A 20,167-nucleotide genomic window follows, 5' to 3' on the forward strand; every position below is an offset into this window, starting at 1 on the left:
GCACTTCTGAGTCATTACAGCCATATTTACCACCAAGGAATATAAAGATGGAAAATCCACTTATAGGGAAATAAGTTTCCAGGAACAACTGCTTGGTTAGGACATTGACGTCTTCTTGTAGTAATGGTCAGTTTGACCCTGGCAACCGAGTTCAGGCAGTACTTTGATCACCTGTGTTTGAGTGGCTCCGATGGGACACTCAAACATCCTGACCGCTCAAACATCCAAATAAGCACCTACACACCCACCCCGCCCTGACCCAAACACCACTAAACACAGCTCTTCCAAAACTACCACAGCTTGGGCATGAATAAAAGAGGTTGATATCATCATCACTTCACGGTGCTCTTGATGGTGTTTAAGATTAGCTCTAAATGACATGAGAAGAACGAAACCTTAGAGTTCAAATGAAGTAACGTGCCATGCAACTGTAGAAAATGACACACTTTGCTATACTATGGTAGATATCTGTGTGGATAGAACTGCTGTATATTAGGTGAAGTACAGTAGGTGGAAATTCTTTACAGTGCAGGTCAAGGAAGAACATGCTCTCAGCGGTGTATGCAATGCAAAGCACGAGTTTGCTGTACAAATGTAATTTTTGTACAAAAACTTTGAATTTGGCTCATCCTAACCGAATTTAGAGTCCAAACTTTCAGTTGCACAATATAAATTTGACCGCTTTTAGCTTGTTTTGTACTCGTGTTTCATAACGTGAAGCTGTTTTTGCATGAATGCACGCCTTGGTTTGTCATGAACTGTCTTTTTGTTTGTACACATCAGGTTCCAAATAAAGAGAAAAAATAATCAAATGAGATAAAGTACCTGTCATTTGGAAAGTATTTGACTTGCTAGAATTAAATACTTTTTACAGGCATTACCACAAGAGATTTTCCTGAAGAAAGAGGGGTGAATCTCTAGCTTGTCATTATATGAGTCATAATAGGACACATGAGAAGGATAAATTAAGCCTTATACCAAAGCATGAAGTTTCCTAACTAAGAATTACTTCTGTTTTTAGTCCTAGTTTAGACCTGATCTCTGGTCTCTTTGTAATGAATCACAATTTTACAGGTCTACAAACAAAAAGACAAAATCACCAGACCAGAGGTGTCCCATTCAGATCCTGGAGGACCACTGTCCTGCTAAATTCAGGACCTCCCGGAGCAGGACTGGACACCCCTGCACCAGAACTTACATATCAGAGGGATGTTTTCAGATCAGGCTTTACAATTATGATGAACAGGTTTGCATATTATGGAATCTCACAACCATCTCAAAGTCTATACTGTCTATATGAACTGGACTGTACCGTTCTCTTACTTTATAACACTCTCATACTTAATGCTTCATTGCTTAATATTCACACAAATGTCAAAACGTTCTAAACAAAATATCAAAGCAATATTTTCACTTTATCTCCATTATTAATTTTTGCTCAGTGGCTTGAAATGAGCTGCTGTCTGGATGCCGTCAGGTTGTACGAAGTCAGTTCTCTTTAAGTTCACAGCAGAGTAACCACAGGTGTAGAGAATCGCACTAATATGAACATGATCCACCAATGTTTGGCAACCACAAAGTGTTTGTTTTGCCATTTAAAACCTCACAAACACTGTTGTCTTTAAAATAAATTCCACTACGCTTGGTCTCTAATGCAGCGACATTTATACATATGCACTTAAATACTTTTTGGGACCACAAGTAAACATACATTGTAAAAAAAAAAAAAAAAAAAAAAAAAAAAAAAAAAAAAATCTTTCAAAAAATTTTTTTTATTTAATATGTTACTTGCCATTTTATTCAAATTAATTGTGAAATTTACCAGCGATTTCTAAAAGAAAATTGTTTCTACACCACTTTTTTTTCTTTCTTTTTTTTCAGAATAGCAGAATAGCTGGATATGTCTGAGTACTAATAAAAATATGGTCTGCCAGGTCAAGCAGACGTGTAAGTTTTCCATTGAGAAAGCAGTTGTTTGATGAATGAATCTGAACTGAACAATACTGTGTAAATAATCTCATCAACAAAACATGTCATCACAACTAAACAAACCACATTAAAGAAAACTTAAATTTCCCGTTCTTGTATCAGACTGACAGTGAGCCTGTACAAGACTGACCTGTAAAACACAAACCAAAAAACAATAAAGTATGAGTCTAGCATTTGAAGGCAATTTAAATTTCCCGTTCTTGTATCAGACTGACAGTGGGTTTGTCAACCATAAAGCACAAGTCTGTCTGATGTGAGTCTTGGATTTCAAGAGTTTCTCCTCACAGCAGAATAAAGAGGAAGAGAGCAGCTCTCTGAGACAGACTCAAATCTCTCAGTCAGGCATGTGATCACTCTTTCTCACATTTTCCTGTGTCTGGTGGTGTTCAGACTGTCTCTCCCACTGGACCAAAAACCCTATTAGTCTGGGTTGCAGACCAAAAGTGACAGATTTTTTTTTTTTTTTGACACTAAGAAATTTCACCTACTGTAAATCACAGTAAACTTGCACTTATGCTGTATATTAATTATTCATTTAAAACATAAATTCAGGCATTTATAAAATGAATTGACAACAGGAAAAAGTTAAAGCTCTCCAAAAAAAGTTCCAGTCTGATTGGTTGGCTGTTATCGAATTTCCAAGAGTCAGGGTTCAAAGGTTTACAAGTCTAGCAGAAAAAAATAAATAAATAAATAGAAGAAGAACTACAGGAAATACACAAGAATTTTGACATTAAATAATAAAATAAGGTCACTTGTTTTATGTTTTAAGGCAGATACTGTAGTAGCAAATACTAAAATAAAATGAAATTAATTAAAAATAACAACTAAATGGAGCAATTAAAAGGCGTTAATTGTGTATCAATTTTTCTGTATTGCAAAAAGAAAAAAAGGTTTTGTCAGTTTTTTGTGTGTGTGTGTGTGTGTGTGTGTGTGTGAGGGGGACAATTTGTCAGTGAATCAAGAATTTGTCACAGAAAGTCTCTGTCTGGTACGAAAGACCTTCAGCTCTTTACTGGCTTAAATAAACAATATCCCTACTTACAGATTAATGGCTTAAAGCATTCCTGCAGAAACACTTGATGTTTCTCATTAATGTTTTTAGTGTACTGCAAAGAGTTTTGCAAATTGTATGTATCAGTAACATCTGTAGGAAGAGCGAAAAGTCAGCGACTGCAGACAGGCGAAACCTCACACAGGAAATTCTCTCTTTTTCTGTCTTCTTCCTCTCTGTCTTTCTGTCCAAAGACCAAATGGGTCATCACAGATGTAGCCAGGTGGCGAGTGTCATCCCCTAATTAGCGCAACATGTTTCCGTAATCCGGCTGATTCTTCGGGGCTGCCCAGGTGTCCCCCGTCTGCTAGCGGATCAGTAGTGTAATCTCAGACCCCCACTGTTCACTCCACCCCTAACACACTAGCTTACTACTTAGTGAATACTACACAGTATTTACTGTATGCTGCCTACTATTCTCTCTCTCTCTCTCTCTCTCTCTCTCTCTCTCTCTCTCTCTCTCTCTCTCTATATATATATATATATATATTGTCTCAATTAACTGTTCCATTAGAAAAAGAAAAACAGTATATTTTCTGGATCTTTCTGTTATTTCATATCAGACTTTATAGGGTTAATATAATTTTAAGTATAACAATGACTTTAAATGGAATGGACTTTAACCCAAAATAAAAATTCTGTCATCATTTACACTCTCATGCCCTTCTTCATTGACTTCCACTATACGGACAATACATATATATTAAAAACCAACAGACAACGACAACACGGCTGAGAAAAACATCATAAACTGATTTCAGTCATATAAAACCCATCATGTTGCTACTTTCCTATGCGCTGAATGACTTGTGCTTCTGTCCCGAGTCAGCTGTACACATGTGACTCGTGCTGTCCTTTACAGATGCTGTTTGTCAGATCGCACCATATGACCTCAATCTTGAGTAATGTCCACGGCAGAATGTACAACTGGTGGAAAGTGTATATTAGCTCAGAACTGAAATGATGGCATTCAAATAAATGTAAACCCTTGAGATAATTTTGACAATGTTTGTGCTGTTTCTCATTGAGCTCAACAAAACTGCAGGAATGTGACCCAATATTTCAGACACTGTCAGAACTCTCTAAGAAGACCACAACAATGATTAACTAGACAAAAAATGTTTGACCATAAAAATTATGGTGTTGGCTTGAGAATTTTTTTATTTTTATTTTTTAAAGGTTGAAGCTTGAAAGTTTTAAGACCATGCAGTCTGTCAGACAGACAGGTATGTGGTTATTAGGGTGTTCTGGGTGGTTGCTAGGGTGTTGCTAGGGCATTCTTATAAGTAGATAGACAACTCTGCAAGAACATTTCAGTATGTTGACATGAGAAAGCCAACACACTGAAATGCTCATATAGAGTTGTCTATCTACCTATAAGAATGCCCTAGCAACACCCTAGCAACCAGTTGGTGAGTTGGTCTAAAACTCTAACATGATTCAGCTGGCAACCTAAAGCATCTGTAACTTCTTTATGTTTCCTGAGGGTTTCACAAAAACAAAAATCCTCCTGATATCTGACCGCCACGCTCGGACAGAAAAAAACACACTGCTTATTTGCGCTCAGGACCCATTAGCCCCGTCACATGACACATCACATCCATCTGACCCAATACACATACAACGACAATCTAAGAGTACAAGAATAAGAAAATATATAGTCAAATTTAAAATATGACTGTTCACTGTTAATTCATTTTTGTTCATAATTAACTTATGTCCACTGAAGTCAACTTTAATGGTAAAAAATGTAAAATAATAATAATAATAATAATAATAATAATAATAATAATAAATTAATACAAATTTAGAAATTGATATTTAAATACACTAGCGTTCAAAAGTTTTGGATCAATACGATTTTTTATGTTTTTTTTTGTTTGTTTATTTATTTTTTTTAAGTGTCTTATGTTCACCAAGTCTGCATTTATTTGATCAAAAATACAATAAAAGAGCAATATTATGAATATTATTCCAAATAAAAATAACTGTTCTATTACATTTGAATATATTGTAAAATGTGATTTATTCCTGTGATGCAAAGCTGAATTTCATCATAACTCCAGTCTTCAGTGTCACATGATCCTTCAGAAATCATTCTAATATGTAACAATGTAAAGTCTTTACCATCACTTTTGATCAATTTAAAAAAAATGTAACAGAAGTACAGATTTATAAATGCTGTCAAAGTATTGCTTATTGCTAGTTCATCATATTCACTAATATTAGTGAAGCACTTGAACTGGAGAAAACAGTTATTTTGGATCGGGCCCAAAAAGCTACAAACATTCAAGACAGCAAGTTCACGTCTGCAGTGAGTTCATCAGAGAGAGACGGCTGAACGCCCCTGCTGGGTCACAACATGGGGCGGAAACGGCTACGGGTTAAACTCACTCGAGCAAGTCAACAGACGTGAGCAGATCACAAGAAGTGAAATGACTCTCCGCTGACATGGTTCATTACATCTTAAGAGTCCTGGAAGCCGAATCTTTAAAGCAGATAAAGCAATACAAATCTGAAGGTTAATGAGTGTCTTCTTCCAGTAAGAAGTGTATCAACTAGTCTCAGCCATAGACCGCATGTCCATGGACTGTCTGAAGTGTACTGTGGACAAAAATGTCAATGTTAAAAAACAACAGTGTTTTGTGAATGTTGATGCTTTAATAACAAATGAAAATCAAGCATAAGCTGCTGCGTGCATGTTTGGCATGGCAGAATGTGAGCAAAGAGCGCTCTGATTGGCCATTGTGTTCCAGAAATCAACAGATATGTCTATGATTTGCTGCTTTGCTCAACGCTACAAACTCGTGTTATATAAAAAAATAATAAAATAAAATAAAAATGGCTTATGTGCAATAGATGAATAACTATATATTTGTTTTTAGATAATTTATGTTTTGATATTTCTTCGGTGTGTCAGGTCCTGCGGGTCTCGCTGTAGTTTTGCACGAGTGCAAGTCTCTAGTTCCTATTTACAATGTGTTTTGAAGCACTGAGCATTGTAGACAATCACAGACATGTCTGTTGAGCGCATGAACGCAATGACCAATCAGAGGAGTTCTGCTCAACACCCAAATCCTTCCATCGTGACCAACAAATTGTAAATTCAATGCAAATCAGAGATTCATTGTGCAGTGTTGTTGCAAGAGCGCAGAACTCAGTCAGTGCTAACCTGAAGCGATTGACAACTTCAGTGATGAGAAAGCCTATAACACATTCACAATTCAAATAGAGAGTTTAAATGTGCAACTGAATTTTAAAACCATAGAAACATACAAATACAAAAGAAAAAATAAAACCTCATAAATCCTTAAACCTAAAATTCAAAACAACAAACAACACACCTTCCACATTTAATATATAATATATGCTTTTTCTTTCGCTTCTTTGCTCTTTATTTTATTACTAACCTTTAACTTGATCCTGAAAAACAAAGTTTAAAGGCTAGTATTTTTTTGCTTTATAATAATAGCTCATTAAATTAATAATAAATAAATAAATAGCCACAACATTTATTTTAATGTTTTTTAATTGGTACTGAGAACTATAGCATATTACTGCATTACTAATGAAATGCTGGTATTGTGACAACACTTACTCATATATAAACACATTACTTTCCATATAAATGTGCATGTCTGGAAACCCCATGTGAGTCACAGCCTCAAGGTTGAATCAATTTAGTTTCATTTAATCAAGATATCCGTGGTCACACATGAATGTCAAAAGCGAAGTGCATTTGGTTGCTTTACATGTCCAACAGACAGGCTCTTGCTGTCTAAGTAGACAGTTCCTGACCAGAATAAGTTGCAATGTGAAGCAGACTTCTAAAAGGTTGGCCGTGAGACTAGGCATCAGCTAGAACTCAAACAAACCTTGTTTTCCTCATGCTGCATTGTGAGCACAAGGACGTCCAATCTCAGGATACTGAAACGCCACAAAAACAAACCTCCCTAAGATCAAATGACAAGAACTTGCATTTGTCAAGCTGGGTCTACACAAACCAGTTATTCAACAGTTGTGTTCACTCTTTTCTTAATCTCTCTCTTTTTGAATAATTAAGCGCTCTGATGCTTTTACACAATCAGAATAACATCTGGATTCACAAACTCATCGCCTGGCCAAAGAAGACACCCACACACACTTCCACACACATTTGTGCACGGAGCTCGGGCCACGCTGGAGTTTCTCGCAGCTGTCACCTTGGCCGACGCCGTCATCCTGAGAGCTCCCATAATGCACTGCATGACAATGATGAGGGCAGAGAGCCCAGCATCCAGTGTGAGCAGTCACTGTTCACTGATGAAGATGCCAGACCGGCCCGTGACATCATCTCCTCACGCTCAGTACAGCATGTGATACAATACAGGAAACAAAAGAGCCAATCAACAATGTGTGGCGCTCGGAGTTAATCAGTACACAGATCCTCATCGCGCAGGTCTCTCAGGGCTATAAAACAGCCATAAAACAGGGTGAATTGGACCCTTAGTTTTTATGAGGGTCTCTTGGGTCAGAGAGATGGGAATCAACAGGCAGAACTACTACTATTAGAAGTCACAAAAACGTGTTTTGTTGGTATAAATTAAAGCATATAGGTTGATTTTGTGACATTAAATAATATTTTTGACTTGCATAAAACAAGCTAATTTAAATTTAAAGGTTTACTTCATTGATATGCATATGCTGATGATGATGATTATTATTATTTATTTATTTATTTATTCTCAGGCATTCAGCATGTAGTGAGGCCATAATAGTACACTTAAAAGAAGAGATTTAATAGACAACTTCATAGATGAGAGATGAATGTTAATGTATTATACAGTATGTTTACTTTGAGGGCAAAAATGTCTGTGATATACTTACATTCATTTACTAAGTTGTCTTGTTACTTTGATGAATCATAAGATCATATTTCATTTCTCTTTAAAACCAAACTTAAATCCCTTTTGAGTCAACTAAAAAGTGGACTGACCTCAAAAGAACTTTCACTTATGTTTCACTTTCATTTACGTTGGCGTTGGACTTGAAACTCAACTCAGATCTCATTTTGGTCACACTAAAACCCACAACGCTAAAGGCCTATTAATTACAATTTAACTATTTTATTTAGATGCCAGCGCAACACTTCCAATTTTTTTGTTGGTTTGTTTTGTTAACTAATATTTCTATTTTATTTCAATTAATGAAAACGTTTTATTATTTTTAAATTTTATATGTTTCAATTAATAATAACAACAATTCTGACAATAGTTTTTAATACTACTTATTTTAGTATTATTCATACATTATTATAGTATTTATTAGTGCTGTCAGTCAATTAAAAAAAAACTAATTAACTGCACTTTTTTTCTGAAAATAATTGTGATTAAAAGTTAAAAGATTTAAATATACTTTTATATAGCAATAATTTCACATCCAATCTTCAAATTAATGTAGAAACAACTTAACAACAGTATATTGTAATTGTTATGAAATTGTTTATATATATATATATATATATATATATATATATATATATATATATATATATATATAACCATTGACAAGCCATTCAACATTATAGTATAATTGAGAGCAATCAATTTCAATATTTATTAGACTTTAAAAAAATAACAACTTATTTAAGTGAACTTAAAACAATCTTCACATAAATGGATAAAAACATATCTGTGCCCTTCAGTCGGAAATATACAGTAATTGAATAAAGTTATCAAACACTAAATTCTAAATTAAATAGAGATGAATCCTCTTTTTTTCTTTTGTTCTTTGATTAACAGATTAGGTTATTTTGGCAGCTTTAAAAGCTTTAAATTGTTTTAAGAGCTGCTGCCGCTGCTGAACATAATGTGGATCTGACACGCATGGTATTTTCTCACAACTCTTTACCTTTTCTGACTCACTTCAGGTCTTAAAGTCTCTACTATTGAGCTGCATCTAAATAAACTCAATTCTTCTCAAGAAAAAAAAAAAAGAGACAGAAGCAGCAGTTGTGAGTGTGGTGGCAAACCCTAGCTCTGCCCCTTTGTTAATTGCATTAAACTGAAAAAAATAAAATAATAATAATAGCATGCCATGCGTCAACACGTTTCGACAGCATTTATCAATATATAGTATTAGCTTTTATTTTTATATTTTCAGTTTTCATTTTAGTTTACATTTTGTTATGTGCTGTTGTCATTTGCATCACATATTTATTTAGCATATTTATTTTATTAATAATTGTATTACTTCAACAAAATATCACTGGGTTTTCTCTCTCCCCTCCAGCTAGAGCTGATATTCTTCCCTGCTATGGCTAATTAGCTCAGAGAACAGCCTGCCACAAAGACCTCAAAGACCCTAAACGACCCCGTGGGACCATGGATGGATGGATGGATGGACAGACAGAAGAGAGGAGTGGAGGGTACTGTAGGCTCGTGCCAGGCTCTGCTCTGAGTGAATAAAGCACAGGACCCACAGCTGTTTTCAAGCGTCTGCTGAGGGGTGAGCAGCTATTGTTCATTTAGATTCATTAAGAGTCAGCAGGAGAACAGGCCTGTGACCACAATACTGATCACAGTCCCACAACACAGACAAAACATGACTGCTTACACAGTACAAAACTCTACAAACTACTGATTTGCATGCTTTACTGACCTAAAGTGAGAGCAAAAATCATATTCACAAAGTAGATTTGCATATATATATATATATATATATATATATATATATATATATGTGTGTGTGTGTGTGTGTGTGTGTGTGTGTCTGTGTGTCTGTGTGTTTGCAAAGCAGAAATAGTGTAGCATTATTTATTTCTTTTATGTAAGTTATATACACTACCATTCAAATGTTTGGGGTCAGTATGATTTTTTAAAATGATTTTTAAAAAGAATTTAAAGTTCTTACTTACTGAGGATGCAAAATACAGTAAAAATATATTATAATCTTTACACTTTTCTATTGTTATAATATATAGTAAAATGTAATTGATTGCTGTGATCATTCCTCCAGTCTTTAGTGTCACATGATCCTTCAGAAATCATTCTAATTTGTTGATTTACTGCTCAAGAAAAAAAACAGTTGTGCTGCTTAATTTTGTGAAAACCATTATCCTTTTTTTTCAGGATTCTATGATGAACAAAGTTCAGCATTTATCTCAAATAGAAATCTTTTTGTAAGATCATGAATGTCCTTACTTTTGATCAATTAAAGTTTTCAATCAATGCTGAATTAAAGTTTTTATTTATTAAAGGACCCCCACCCCCATCACTTTTGAACTGTAGTGTATAGGATCTAAATTAACTGATTCTAATCAAGTCAAAAACATGACCGAATCAGACAATGTTGTGTTACACCAATGGAAGTAATTTAAGTGTGAGATAATGTAGTTATAGTTATAGTTATAGTTATAGAGATAATGTAATTAAGTTAACAAATGCACAGTTTGGCTTTTTTCTTTGTGCTGCATTGATATGAAACATGTCTTGCATTCTGTTGGCTGTGTAAATACAGCCATGCATGATTAAACATGCACAAGGATATCAAATGCAATTCAGTATGGATGTACTGTAAATATAAGACCAATCACAATTCCCTGCTACAGTCTGTCAGTTCAGTCAGTGAAAGATTTCCAAACTTCAGTCTTATAAGGTAAAAAATAATAATACAAAAACTTTGGTCTGGAGCACAACAGGACTGTTAAATGACAGATATTACACTATTATGACATCACTGTGATGTAACGCTGATGTCATCTACTGTTTTCTACATATTGTTTGGTACCCGTGCTCACTCTTAATACTCCACGTACATATGTTCCTCTTCTCCATTGTTGCTCAACAACACGTCTGACAAACAATGCTCTTATTCTTCTAATGAACAACTGGCATTTGAAAAAGTACAGTGGACAAATTAAATACACAACAGAGAATGCTAATCTAGAGAAAAGTCAGCAGGCTGCACATTGCATTACGATACCAAACAACTAAACTAATTTGATTGCAGTAGTAGCACACATTTACATTTAAAGCAGATGGGCTAGTTATCACACTGGGGAGATTGTCACAGAAACTAGAAGATTATGAGTTAAATGTTCAGTATGAATCGTGTCCTCCAAACTGAAATTCAAATGTAATAGGAAGACAAGACTTTTGGGAAGCTGTTGGATAACAAGTGAACATAGTAAAACGAGTGCAGTGTTCCCAGGACCAGGTTACTTGTTACCTTTTTCCATTCCTGAGTTCAGATTACTTTTTAAATGTTGTTGAAAAACCAGTTAATAGAATGCAATACATTGTTTTAACGGAAAATGGCAAGGTGGAAATGTTCAACAGCTTTTCTGTTTTCTAGACTTTAAGCTACTGTATGTGCCTGTACAGCCTTAATTTGTTATTCAAGCAAACTTAGAGATATTGTCTGAAAATCTCCTTACTTTCTTCATAACTAACACAACTTCAGTTGTGAAGTTTCTTTGTTCATTAGGATCATTCTCTCTATTTTTAACCAGAGCTAAATTCTCAGAGGGGATTCTATAAAGCCTAAAGGCCCCCTCTTTACAGGAAAAACAGCCTCAGTGTTTAATTCACAGCATCTGGCTAACAAAAGCACACTGACTGATCCTTTAATACCGGGCTCAAGACTCGGCTCACTCTGTGTGGCCCGCACACCGCTCGAAAAACGGCCTTCCCTTCTCTTCAGACGATTAAACATGAAGACAATCAAACTGAGAGATCAAATGAAGCTCCTTTTTGCATCAAGCACAATCACAGTTGAATGAGGTAACTGTGGTAACCATGATACGAAAATCAGTACAACATGTACTCGAAGAAAGAAGACTATCACAACCTAGATCTCTTTAATATCTCAACTGTTTTTTCAACACAATAATGAGCTTAATTTGAGAGCAAATGGACAAAAAGATCTTTGTAATCTCACACGAGTTTCTCAAATCTCTACTCAGATCTGCCAAAGTCTGTAGTCAGAAGTAAGAGAACATAATATGAGCTCAAACATTTCTCACTAAAATCTTTCAAGAGTAAATTACGTAATCTATTCTGTCCGCAGTAGCTTTAACCGTTTAGCAATTGCAGTCTATGTAGAGCAGCATATGTAATAAGCAGCAAATATGACTATGCCTTTTCTTTGCAAATTTTTCACTGCGCATCTTTAAATCCAGACAGTAGTTTCTTTGCAAGCTGTTAGTAAATCCGGCCCTATAATTAAATTACAATCTTTGATTTGATAATCGTCTAAGCTAAATTGCCATTTCAGTTTTATTTTTATTTATTGTGCAGCCCCATTTATTCATTTATTTATTTTAATCATTCCATTTAAACGTGTTAAATTTGATTTCATTATTTAGCTTCCCATCAACTCATGCAGTTCTTCTCTCACAAACCCCAGTTTGGGAAACTCTGATCTGGCTAATAGTACTGTTAAACAATCCTTTGCTTTGGGTGTTTAACCCTGTACTATTCACACACAACCCAAAAATCAGATTTAAAAAAGACTCAATGCATAATAAAGGAGAACAAATATCATGTTTACCCACTGATTAAATCAAGCCTGTTTAAAGTAGTGATCTGAGCAAATGCGTAATAACATCCCATTCGCTCCAGCAGAATCCTACAAGAGTCAGAAGTGAAGAGGGGGAGTTTCCATCAAGAGAGTCAAGTCAAAACTACTGAATTTTACAGATATAAGTCACCTTCCTGCAGCCCAGTGAGAAATGCTCGACAGTAAGCCAACACTTGACTCATTTGAGGGGGCTTGGTGCTCTAGATTTTTCCAGCTGATAGGAAATCTAATGTCTGACTTCACAGTGGTAGATTTAGGGACACATAATGTGTGCATAAGATGAGGTAGACAAACACCACGGACCACTTATAAACAGAGCCATCTGTGCATGGCTTTAGTCAAGCTCATGAGGTCATTTTTAAAGGGTGAAAGTGAAAGTCTACAATATCATAATCTTTCTCCATTTAATCTTAAATTTGGCCTCTTCCGAAGCACAACTCTAAATGACTTGTTTCCATTTAAGTCAGTCCTTGTGTTTTGGGTTATCCTGTTGTTTCTCAGATTAATTATTCATGGCAAACCTGGCTGTCTTTTTACAAGCAATAAACCTGCATTGTGAGACACATTCCTTTTTAAAGCCATAGTGAAACCCATCGTGTCGTTCTTTACCATGCAGAAACGTGCAACTGCTATGGTAACCACACTAACGCTCAGCTGTACATTTGAGTCTGGAAGACCTTACTCAATCGCAAATGTGGTTTCAACTAGGTTTTACATTTAAATAGAGGCATATACACTCCAGATGAATCTATTCCAGCCAGAAACAGCAAGATACCAACTGAACCCAGTACGGTGATTAAAAGTGTTAATAAAAATCACTGTGACTGGAAATGAGATGATTTGAGTTGATAAGTGTGAAACTGTACAAAATATTCTCCTATCCCAGTTTAATGTACAATTATATGTAAGCTGCATTCCATTGAAAAGTGTAAACACTCATCAAAACACATTTGTTTGAGCACCCCAACTGTCTAAAGCACTGAGTTCAGAGAAGACTACCTATTTATCCCAACCAATAGCAGATTGAAAATATTTTTGATATTATTTTGGCTGACACTAGATGCCTTTAAAGGTAAAGATTGTCTTTTTGTTCCTTTAGACCTGTTATAGTTGTGTCTGCACAATAAACTGGGACAAGAGAAAATATGTTAACATCAAAAACGCTACACACACAAAGTCAAATAGCAAACAGCCTCATTTTCATGGACGAGGTCACATTATTGTGTTCCTGTGAGCTCTGATTTCACAACAGTAATGCAGCAAGAATAAAGGGTTTTCTCAGTGGACATTACTTAAAAAGACACTCCCTTCACTGCATTGTAATAGATATATTAGATGATGATGTTGAATAAGAGTGTGCAGCTTATGACACTTTCCATGAAACAGCACTCTTAGGTGTCTCCTGACATTTATTTATTTATTTTTTGTAAATCTAAAATGAACAAAGCTAAATCTTCAACTATGTAACTTTCAACCATTTAAAAGTTTACCCTTTACATAGTATATCTATTATATATATATATATATAGAGAGAGAGAGAGAGAGAGAGAGAGAGAGCGATAGAGAGAAAGAGATTTATATACAGTTTATATTTTTAATCCTGGTGTTTCTGTTTATTGCTAACATACACATTTGAGGTCAAATCTGTATTTTAGACAAAATAAGACAAGTTGTAGAAACTCTAAAATGAGTGAATTATATTAGACTTTGAATGACTTTGACAATCAGTATTTTCTACAAAATTTCAGCCAAAAGCAAAGTTTGACCTAAAAGAACCGTAAACATTCACTGAATCCCTGAAACCTCAAAATCCAGCATCTAACGTCAGGATCTAACTAATGGAATAAAAAGTGCCAACTCCACAAAACATTATGAGCTGAAATTCATTCTGACCCAGTTGGACCCAAAACATCTTTCCATCAACATGAAACAAGCTAAGAACACGTTGAACAGCTACTTATGAAGTATGAGAACATGCAAGATGCATCATAAAGGCAGATCAAGAAATATCACCTGTACTGTCCAAACAAAAGACAATAAATCTGACAATTATAATTGTAGCCTAGGTCAGAGACTGTATGCACACATCCATTAAAAAAGTTTGGGTATGCGGATGCATTAAGCTATACCAGATCTATATAACGGCACAAAACTTTATAATTCAGAGTTGTATTTGTTGCCCCCAGTGAAGATTACACTACCTGGGTTTTGGCATCAAGGTGATTTAAGTTCAAGACCTTTATATTAGTCTTTAAAGATCAGACCATCTTCTTATATCTGCTAATTGTCAGATTTTCCTCTCAGAAAGACCCGTGGATGAAAGCAGCACTCAAGCAGAAGTCAATCGTTACAAGGATCTTTCTCGCTCAGTAAGGCAACTGGAAAGGTCCGTGGGTTGGCACGCACCAGGGCTTTAATAGCACTAAATACCACTCAAAGCTGCGATTACAGTGCTAAAGTGTCCCTAATGTCTCAACCACAGCCTGCCAAGAAAAAAGACATCATCTCTGTGAGCGCCCGCCAGTCTCTGACAAGACACTTCTCCCAGGGAGATGTGTGCTCTGTATTACTGAGAGTTTGACTCTATATGAGGGCTTTTCAGAAGGCTGCTTTACAAGCACTTAAGCATAAAAAAGCATTGAATGCTCTTTTTATTCTTCATAACTTTGAATGAACTCAGCAGGCTGATTTACAGTGCCACTAGAAAATGTTAGAAAATGTTACATATTTTCTGTATTTCTGCATGAGTTTACCTACATTTTTATATTTAGAAAAAAAGAAATGTTACTGTCAAAATAATAATAATAATAAATAAATAAAAAAAAATCTAGGCGTTAAGAGGTGTTAAGAGGAGTAAAATTGTTAAAAGGCAGGTGAGAGATTAGTGGTTTTCAATCATTTCTTCCAAAATATCACATGACTATATAAAATATAGCATAATATACTACATAATACAATATAGTTTTTTTTTATTATTATTATTAATATCTAGCTGCACATTATCCCTTACTTTAATATATCTCACTTGGAAAAAAATCATGTCATTATTTAATTTTTTTAGAGTGATGTGATGGAAAGAGTACAACTCTGTAGTTTCACACATGGCTACTGATACAGACTGATACAGATCATGATAGCTAGTCATGACAATAGCATTCCCAGGACGTGCTCTGTGTGGTGCGTATCAAGACCATGAGAGGCAGGTGATCTCGAAACACACAGATTATGTGTAAGAGCTTCCAATCTGCTCGAAGCAGACAGTGACGTCAGCCGTGACAGACCAGGATTCATCCGCCTGAGACTCGGGGCAATTACCTCTACAAGAACACTGTGACTGCTATTAAACCACCACAAATAAAGACAAGTTACACACTCACAGAGAGAAGGTGGCCATAAGCATAGAAAGTAAGAAAGCCAGAAAGAGAGTGTTTTCTAGCTTAGGATATTGAATGGAAACTACTCGCTTGGCCTCCTCAATTGGTAGAATAACCACAGCCTGAGGGTCTGAGAAAGAAGTGAACTCCCCCATCCTGGCACTAGCTGCTTTCCTTGACGAAAGCACCAGCTCTCTGAATAGCCTGTGTGAGTGTGTGTTAATCGAAAGGGTTTGTCTAGTGCTAGTGAAGCATTAGGTCTGACCTACATTTATATGTCCCCATAAAACCAGGCCTAGCAGACGGCCAGAACTCAACACACAGCACACTTCAGGTAGCTGAACACTAATCTAATACATTCCTCGCATTCTTCAGACACACACAGAGGCAAAGGATCGCAGATTCCAACGTCATGACATCATTTCCTGTGCCATTTTCAAGTCACCATTAAGCTAAAAAGTAGTGGGTAAGTAGGGAATGTTTGGAAACAGCTGTTCTAGACAAAGACACATGATGATGGAGTTTAAACAAATGATGACATGTCTTGACAATGGAGATATTAAATACACTCTAAAAAATGCTAGGTTAAATACAACCCAGTGCTGGTTAAAATATGAACAAACCCAGGGATTGGGTTGTTTTGACCCAGTGGTTGGGTTAAACATTTAACCCAAGTGTTGTTTGAAAACAACCCAATTGCTGAGTTTGTCCCTATTTAACCCAGCATTTATTTATTTTTTTATTTTTTTCTGAGTGTAGTAAATAATATTAATAACAAACCATTTTGTATCTGACATGTGGTTATTTGATTCTCTGGAAAGGAGTGGTGGAAGTCTGTGATAAACAAACTTTCCAAAGACAGAAGAGGTACAACCCATCTAGAGATATCAAGGAAAAATATATTTCACTAAGCAGCACTTTCACCCCCAAATACAGAACCATTTTTAATATATTTTATGAACGAAATGACATTAAACTGAAATAAGCTGAAGTTACAATAGGTTACTGAATATCTCTGAACAAAAAACATAGAGAGACACACCTGAATTCTAAACAAGAAATACTATAGGACATTGTATCATGGTAGTACCATATTCTTTGAAGTACCAATAATAATACGGCATATGAAATATGATAATTACATTTAATACCATATTATATACCAAAGTACTGGTATTACCATCAGATGCCATCGACCATGGAACTGTCTATCTCCAGTTTTATGATTTATAAACTTTCAACAGACCAGTGTAAATAACAAAAGATGGCCAGCTACAAGTGAATAGAATAGAATAGAATAGAATAGAATAGAACTGCAATAAAAAGTAAAATGGCAAAGTAAACCTCTTTATGTCTAAAAGTGATCCATATCACTTTGAATGTAAATAAAACAACTACTAACAAATTAATAGAATAAAATAGCAGCAGAAAGTAAAATGGAAAAGTAAACATCTATTTATATGTCTACGAAACAAATTTATATATCTTTGAATGTAAATAAATGAAATGTAATGCAATAGAATTGCATTCAAATGTAAAATAGCAAAGTAAACATCTCTTTAGATATCTAAAAAAGTGATCTATATTGTTTGCCTGATAATAAATAAAAAAGCAACTACACTACCAAGTATAGAATAGAATAGAATAGAATAGAATAGAATAGAATAGAATAGAACTGCAGTAAAAAGTAAAATGGCAAAGTAAACCTCTTTATATGTCTAAATAAATAAAACATCTACTACCAAGTTAATGGAATATAATAGCAGTAAAAAGTAAAATAGCAAAGTAAACATCTATTTATGTTTCTACAAAACAAATTTATACACTTTTGAATGTAAATAAATTAAATAGAATGGAATAGAAATGCAGCCAAAAGTAAAATGGCAAAGCAAACATCTCTTTAGGTGTTTACAAACGCGATCTAGTTAACCTGTTAATAAATAAAAGAGCCACTAGACTACCAAGAATAGAATAGAATAGAAGAGCAACGAAGAAAGAAGTCAAAAGAAAGTGCAGATTTCTTTCTAGTTGTTTGTCATTAGTACAGACCAGGACGAGCGCAAATCTCTCCTCCAGCTCGGCCGGCTCGGGCATGGGCAGTTTGAGGGGCATGTGGTGTCCTCTGGGGTCAGTGTGTTGGTTCATGCTCCCTGCGTTCCCCATCTCTCCTCCAATATGACAGTCACACTCTTATTCTGCGGGTTTGTCCTGTATGTGTCCGGTATCCGTTATCACTGTCTGTGCGACTTTATCTGAGCTTGAACACTTCATGGAGGTCAGCAGCAGCAGCTGCATTATAACTTCACACAGGCAACAAGAGCGCAAATAACGAGTCCTATTCGTATATTACACAATGTCCGCACCACTCCCAATGAACTCTTCTGTTCTTCATGATTCAGACTCTGAAACGCACTTCAGCGGACCACTACAGGCGCTGGAGCTTCAACTCCGCCCCTCAAGCAAATTTACCAACTCTACTAAAGCGGAGGCTCTGCTCATGAATAATTAATGAGATTCGCGGGGTAGGCGTGGCTGACTGATGGTTGAATTATCATAAAAAGCAGTGCCAACAGCCCTTTGAATTATTGATTTATAGTCTATTTACAACACACGCAAATAAAATAGATACAGTTCAATAGTTCTCTTTGCTCTCTTTACTTTTTCACTGAACAATAACAGGCTACAGAATAGATAAACAAGAAAAGGAAAGGAAAGGAAAGAAAAGAAAAGAAAAGAAAAGAAAAGAAAAGAAAAGAAAAGAAAAGAAAAGAAAAGAAAAGAAAAGAAAAGAAAAGAAAAGAAAGAAAAGAAAAGAAAAGAAACACGTAAGGGACAAAATGCAAAATATGATACCAAAATAATTAAAACTCATATATATTTAATAATTGTGACTTTTCATAGTTGTCTTTATATCTCACAGTTGCCCCTTAATGTAACAAATATCCAGTGCTGATGCATCTCCCAGAGTGTATATTTTTATACATATATTTGTTAAAAGTGAGCTACACTAGCACTTGTTAATGGCTAACACCATTTGCTAGCTGGCTTACGTAAGTCTTTACAACCATCCATTTTATCATTAGTTACCATTAATGAGTCATGTGATGGCACAGCGTGAGATACTGTAGGGTTAAATGCTGGGAAAACGCAGTTACATTGATGTAGTAAAATCTTTCTGTACTATCAGACACATGCCTGCTAATATGAGGTCGGAGAGACCAGACTTCATACAAAAGAGAAAAGAGACACAGGCAGCCCACAGCTGCTGAAACCGAAGACGCTGGGGGAGACCCTCGGAGGCCCAAAGGCACTAGAAGGACTTATAAAATGCCAAAAATAAAGGAGGAAGAATACAATCTCTGTTCCAGGACAGATGTTGCTAAATTTGTTTGTGAGCCACATGAAGGAAGCAATGTTCTTAAACTCCATATACTCCATACGGGGACACCACACAGAGACCACATTGTGCTGAGTGACAGAGGGATGATGCCACTCGTTTTAAACCATGTTTGCTGTGACCCAGACAGGGGCTGAACTCATTCGTGCTCAGAGTCTTTCATTTCACAGTCAACTCAACAATGTGACCTGAAATGTTATGCTGATTAGACGTGATATCAGTACTGGCTATATTGGTGATTCTTCAGTTAGGAAACTTAAATCCTCTTAAATTTTAACATAGTTTGTCTAACTTTTGCAGAATGGCCGAAATGTGCTATGACCAAAATATCTTTGAGACAACCAATGGGAATAGTTAAATAAAACATTGAATGTATAGTTGTGACACTACAGCGCCATCTGGTGAAGAGTGTACTTATAGAGGATGGGCCTCCTTTAGTTGAGATGTCCACTACAGAGAGTCGAGACAAAGTTAACCTTAATGCCCCTGACTATATTTCAGGATGTCTCCAATCCTACCAAAACCTATCTCTAACAAAAATGTTCATTTGTTTGTCAAAATTTAAAAAAAAAAAAAAAAAAAAAAGTGATGTTTTGTAATAGCCCAACTTTTCCAACATTTTCTTTTTTTATATACTAAAAGGAATGAATGAATGAATGAATGGATAAATAAATACATAAATAAAGATAAATAAATATAGAATAAATAATACTAATAATAAACAATATCAACTTAATTAACATATCAGGGTCTGTTTCTTCTAATAGAAAGATTCCATTTAATTTTAACATT

The 20,167-nt window shown here is 35.4% G+C and overlaps 1 protein-coding gene across 5 annotated transcripts in view; it reads right to left on the reverse strand.

The window, feature by feature from the left end:
• Positions 1 to 18,419, reverse strand: part of LOC109096209 (formin-like protein 2) — a 65,091-nt gene extending 46,672 nt beyond the window's left edge. For 4 of the 5 annotated variants that reach the window (XM_042755166.1, XM_042755168.1, XM_042755169.1 and 1 more), the window contains exon 1: positions 18,028 to 18,418. In XM_042755166.1, the coding sequence (XP_042611100.1) occupies positions 18,028 to 18,141 (114 nt within the window). In that variant the 5' untranslated portion in view covers positions 18,142 to 18,418. Of the gene's footprint in view, positions 1 to 18,027 lie in introns of all 5 variants that reach the window. The other variant, XM_042755165.1, reaches the window with a different exon arrangement.
• Positions 18,420 to 20,167: the final 1,748 nt, after the last annotated feature.

The sequence above is a fragment of the Cyprinus carpio genome, unplaced genomic scaffold (genome assembly GCF_018340385.1).
Source record: "Cyprinus carpio isolate SPL01 unplaced genomic scaffold, ASM1834038v1 S000006644, whole genome shotgun sequence".
Classification (NCBI taxonomy): Eukaryota; Metazoa; Chordata; class Actinopteri; order Cypriniformes; family Cyprinidae; genus Cyprinus; species Cyprinus carpio.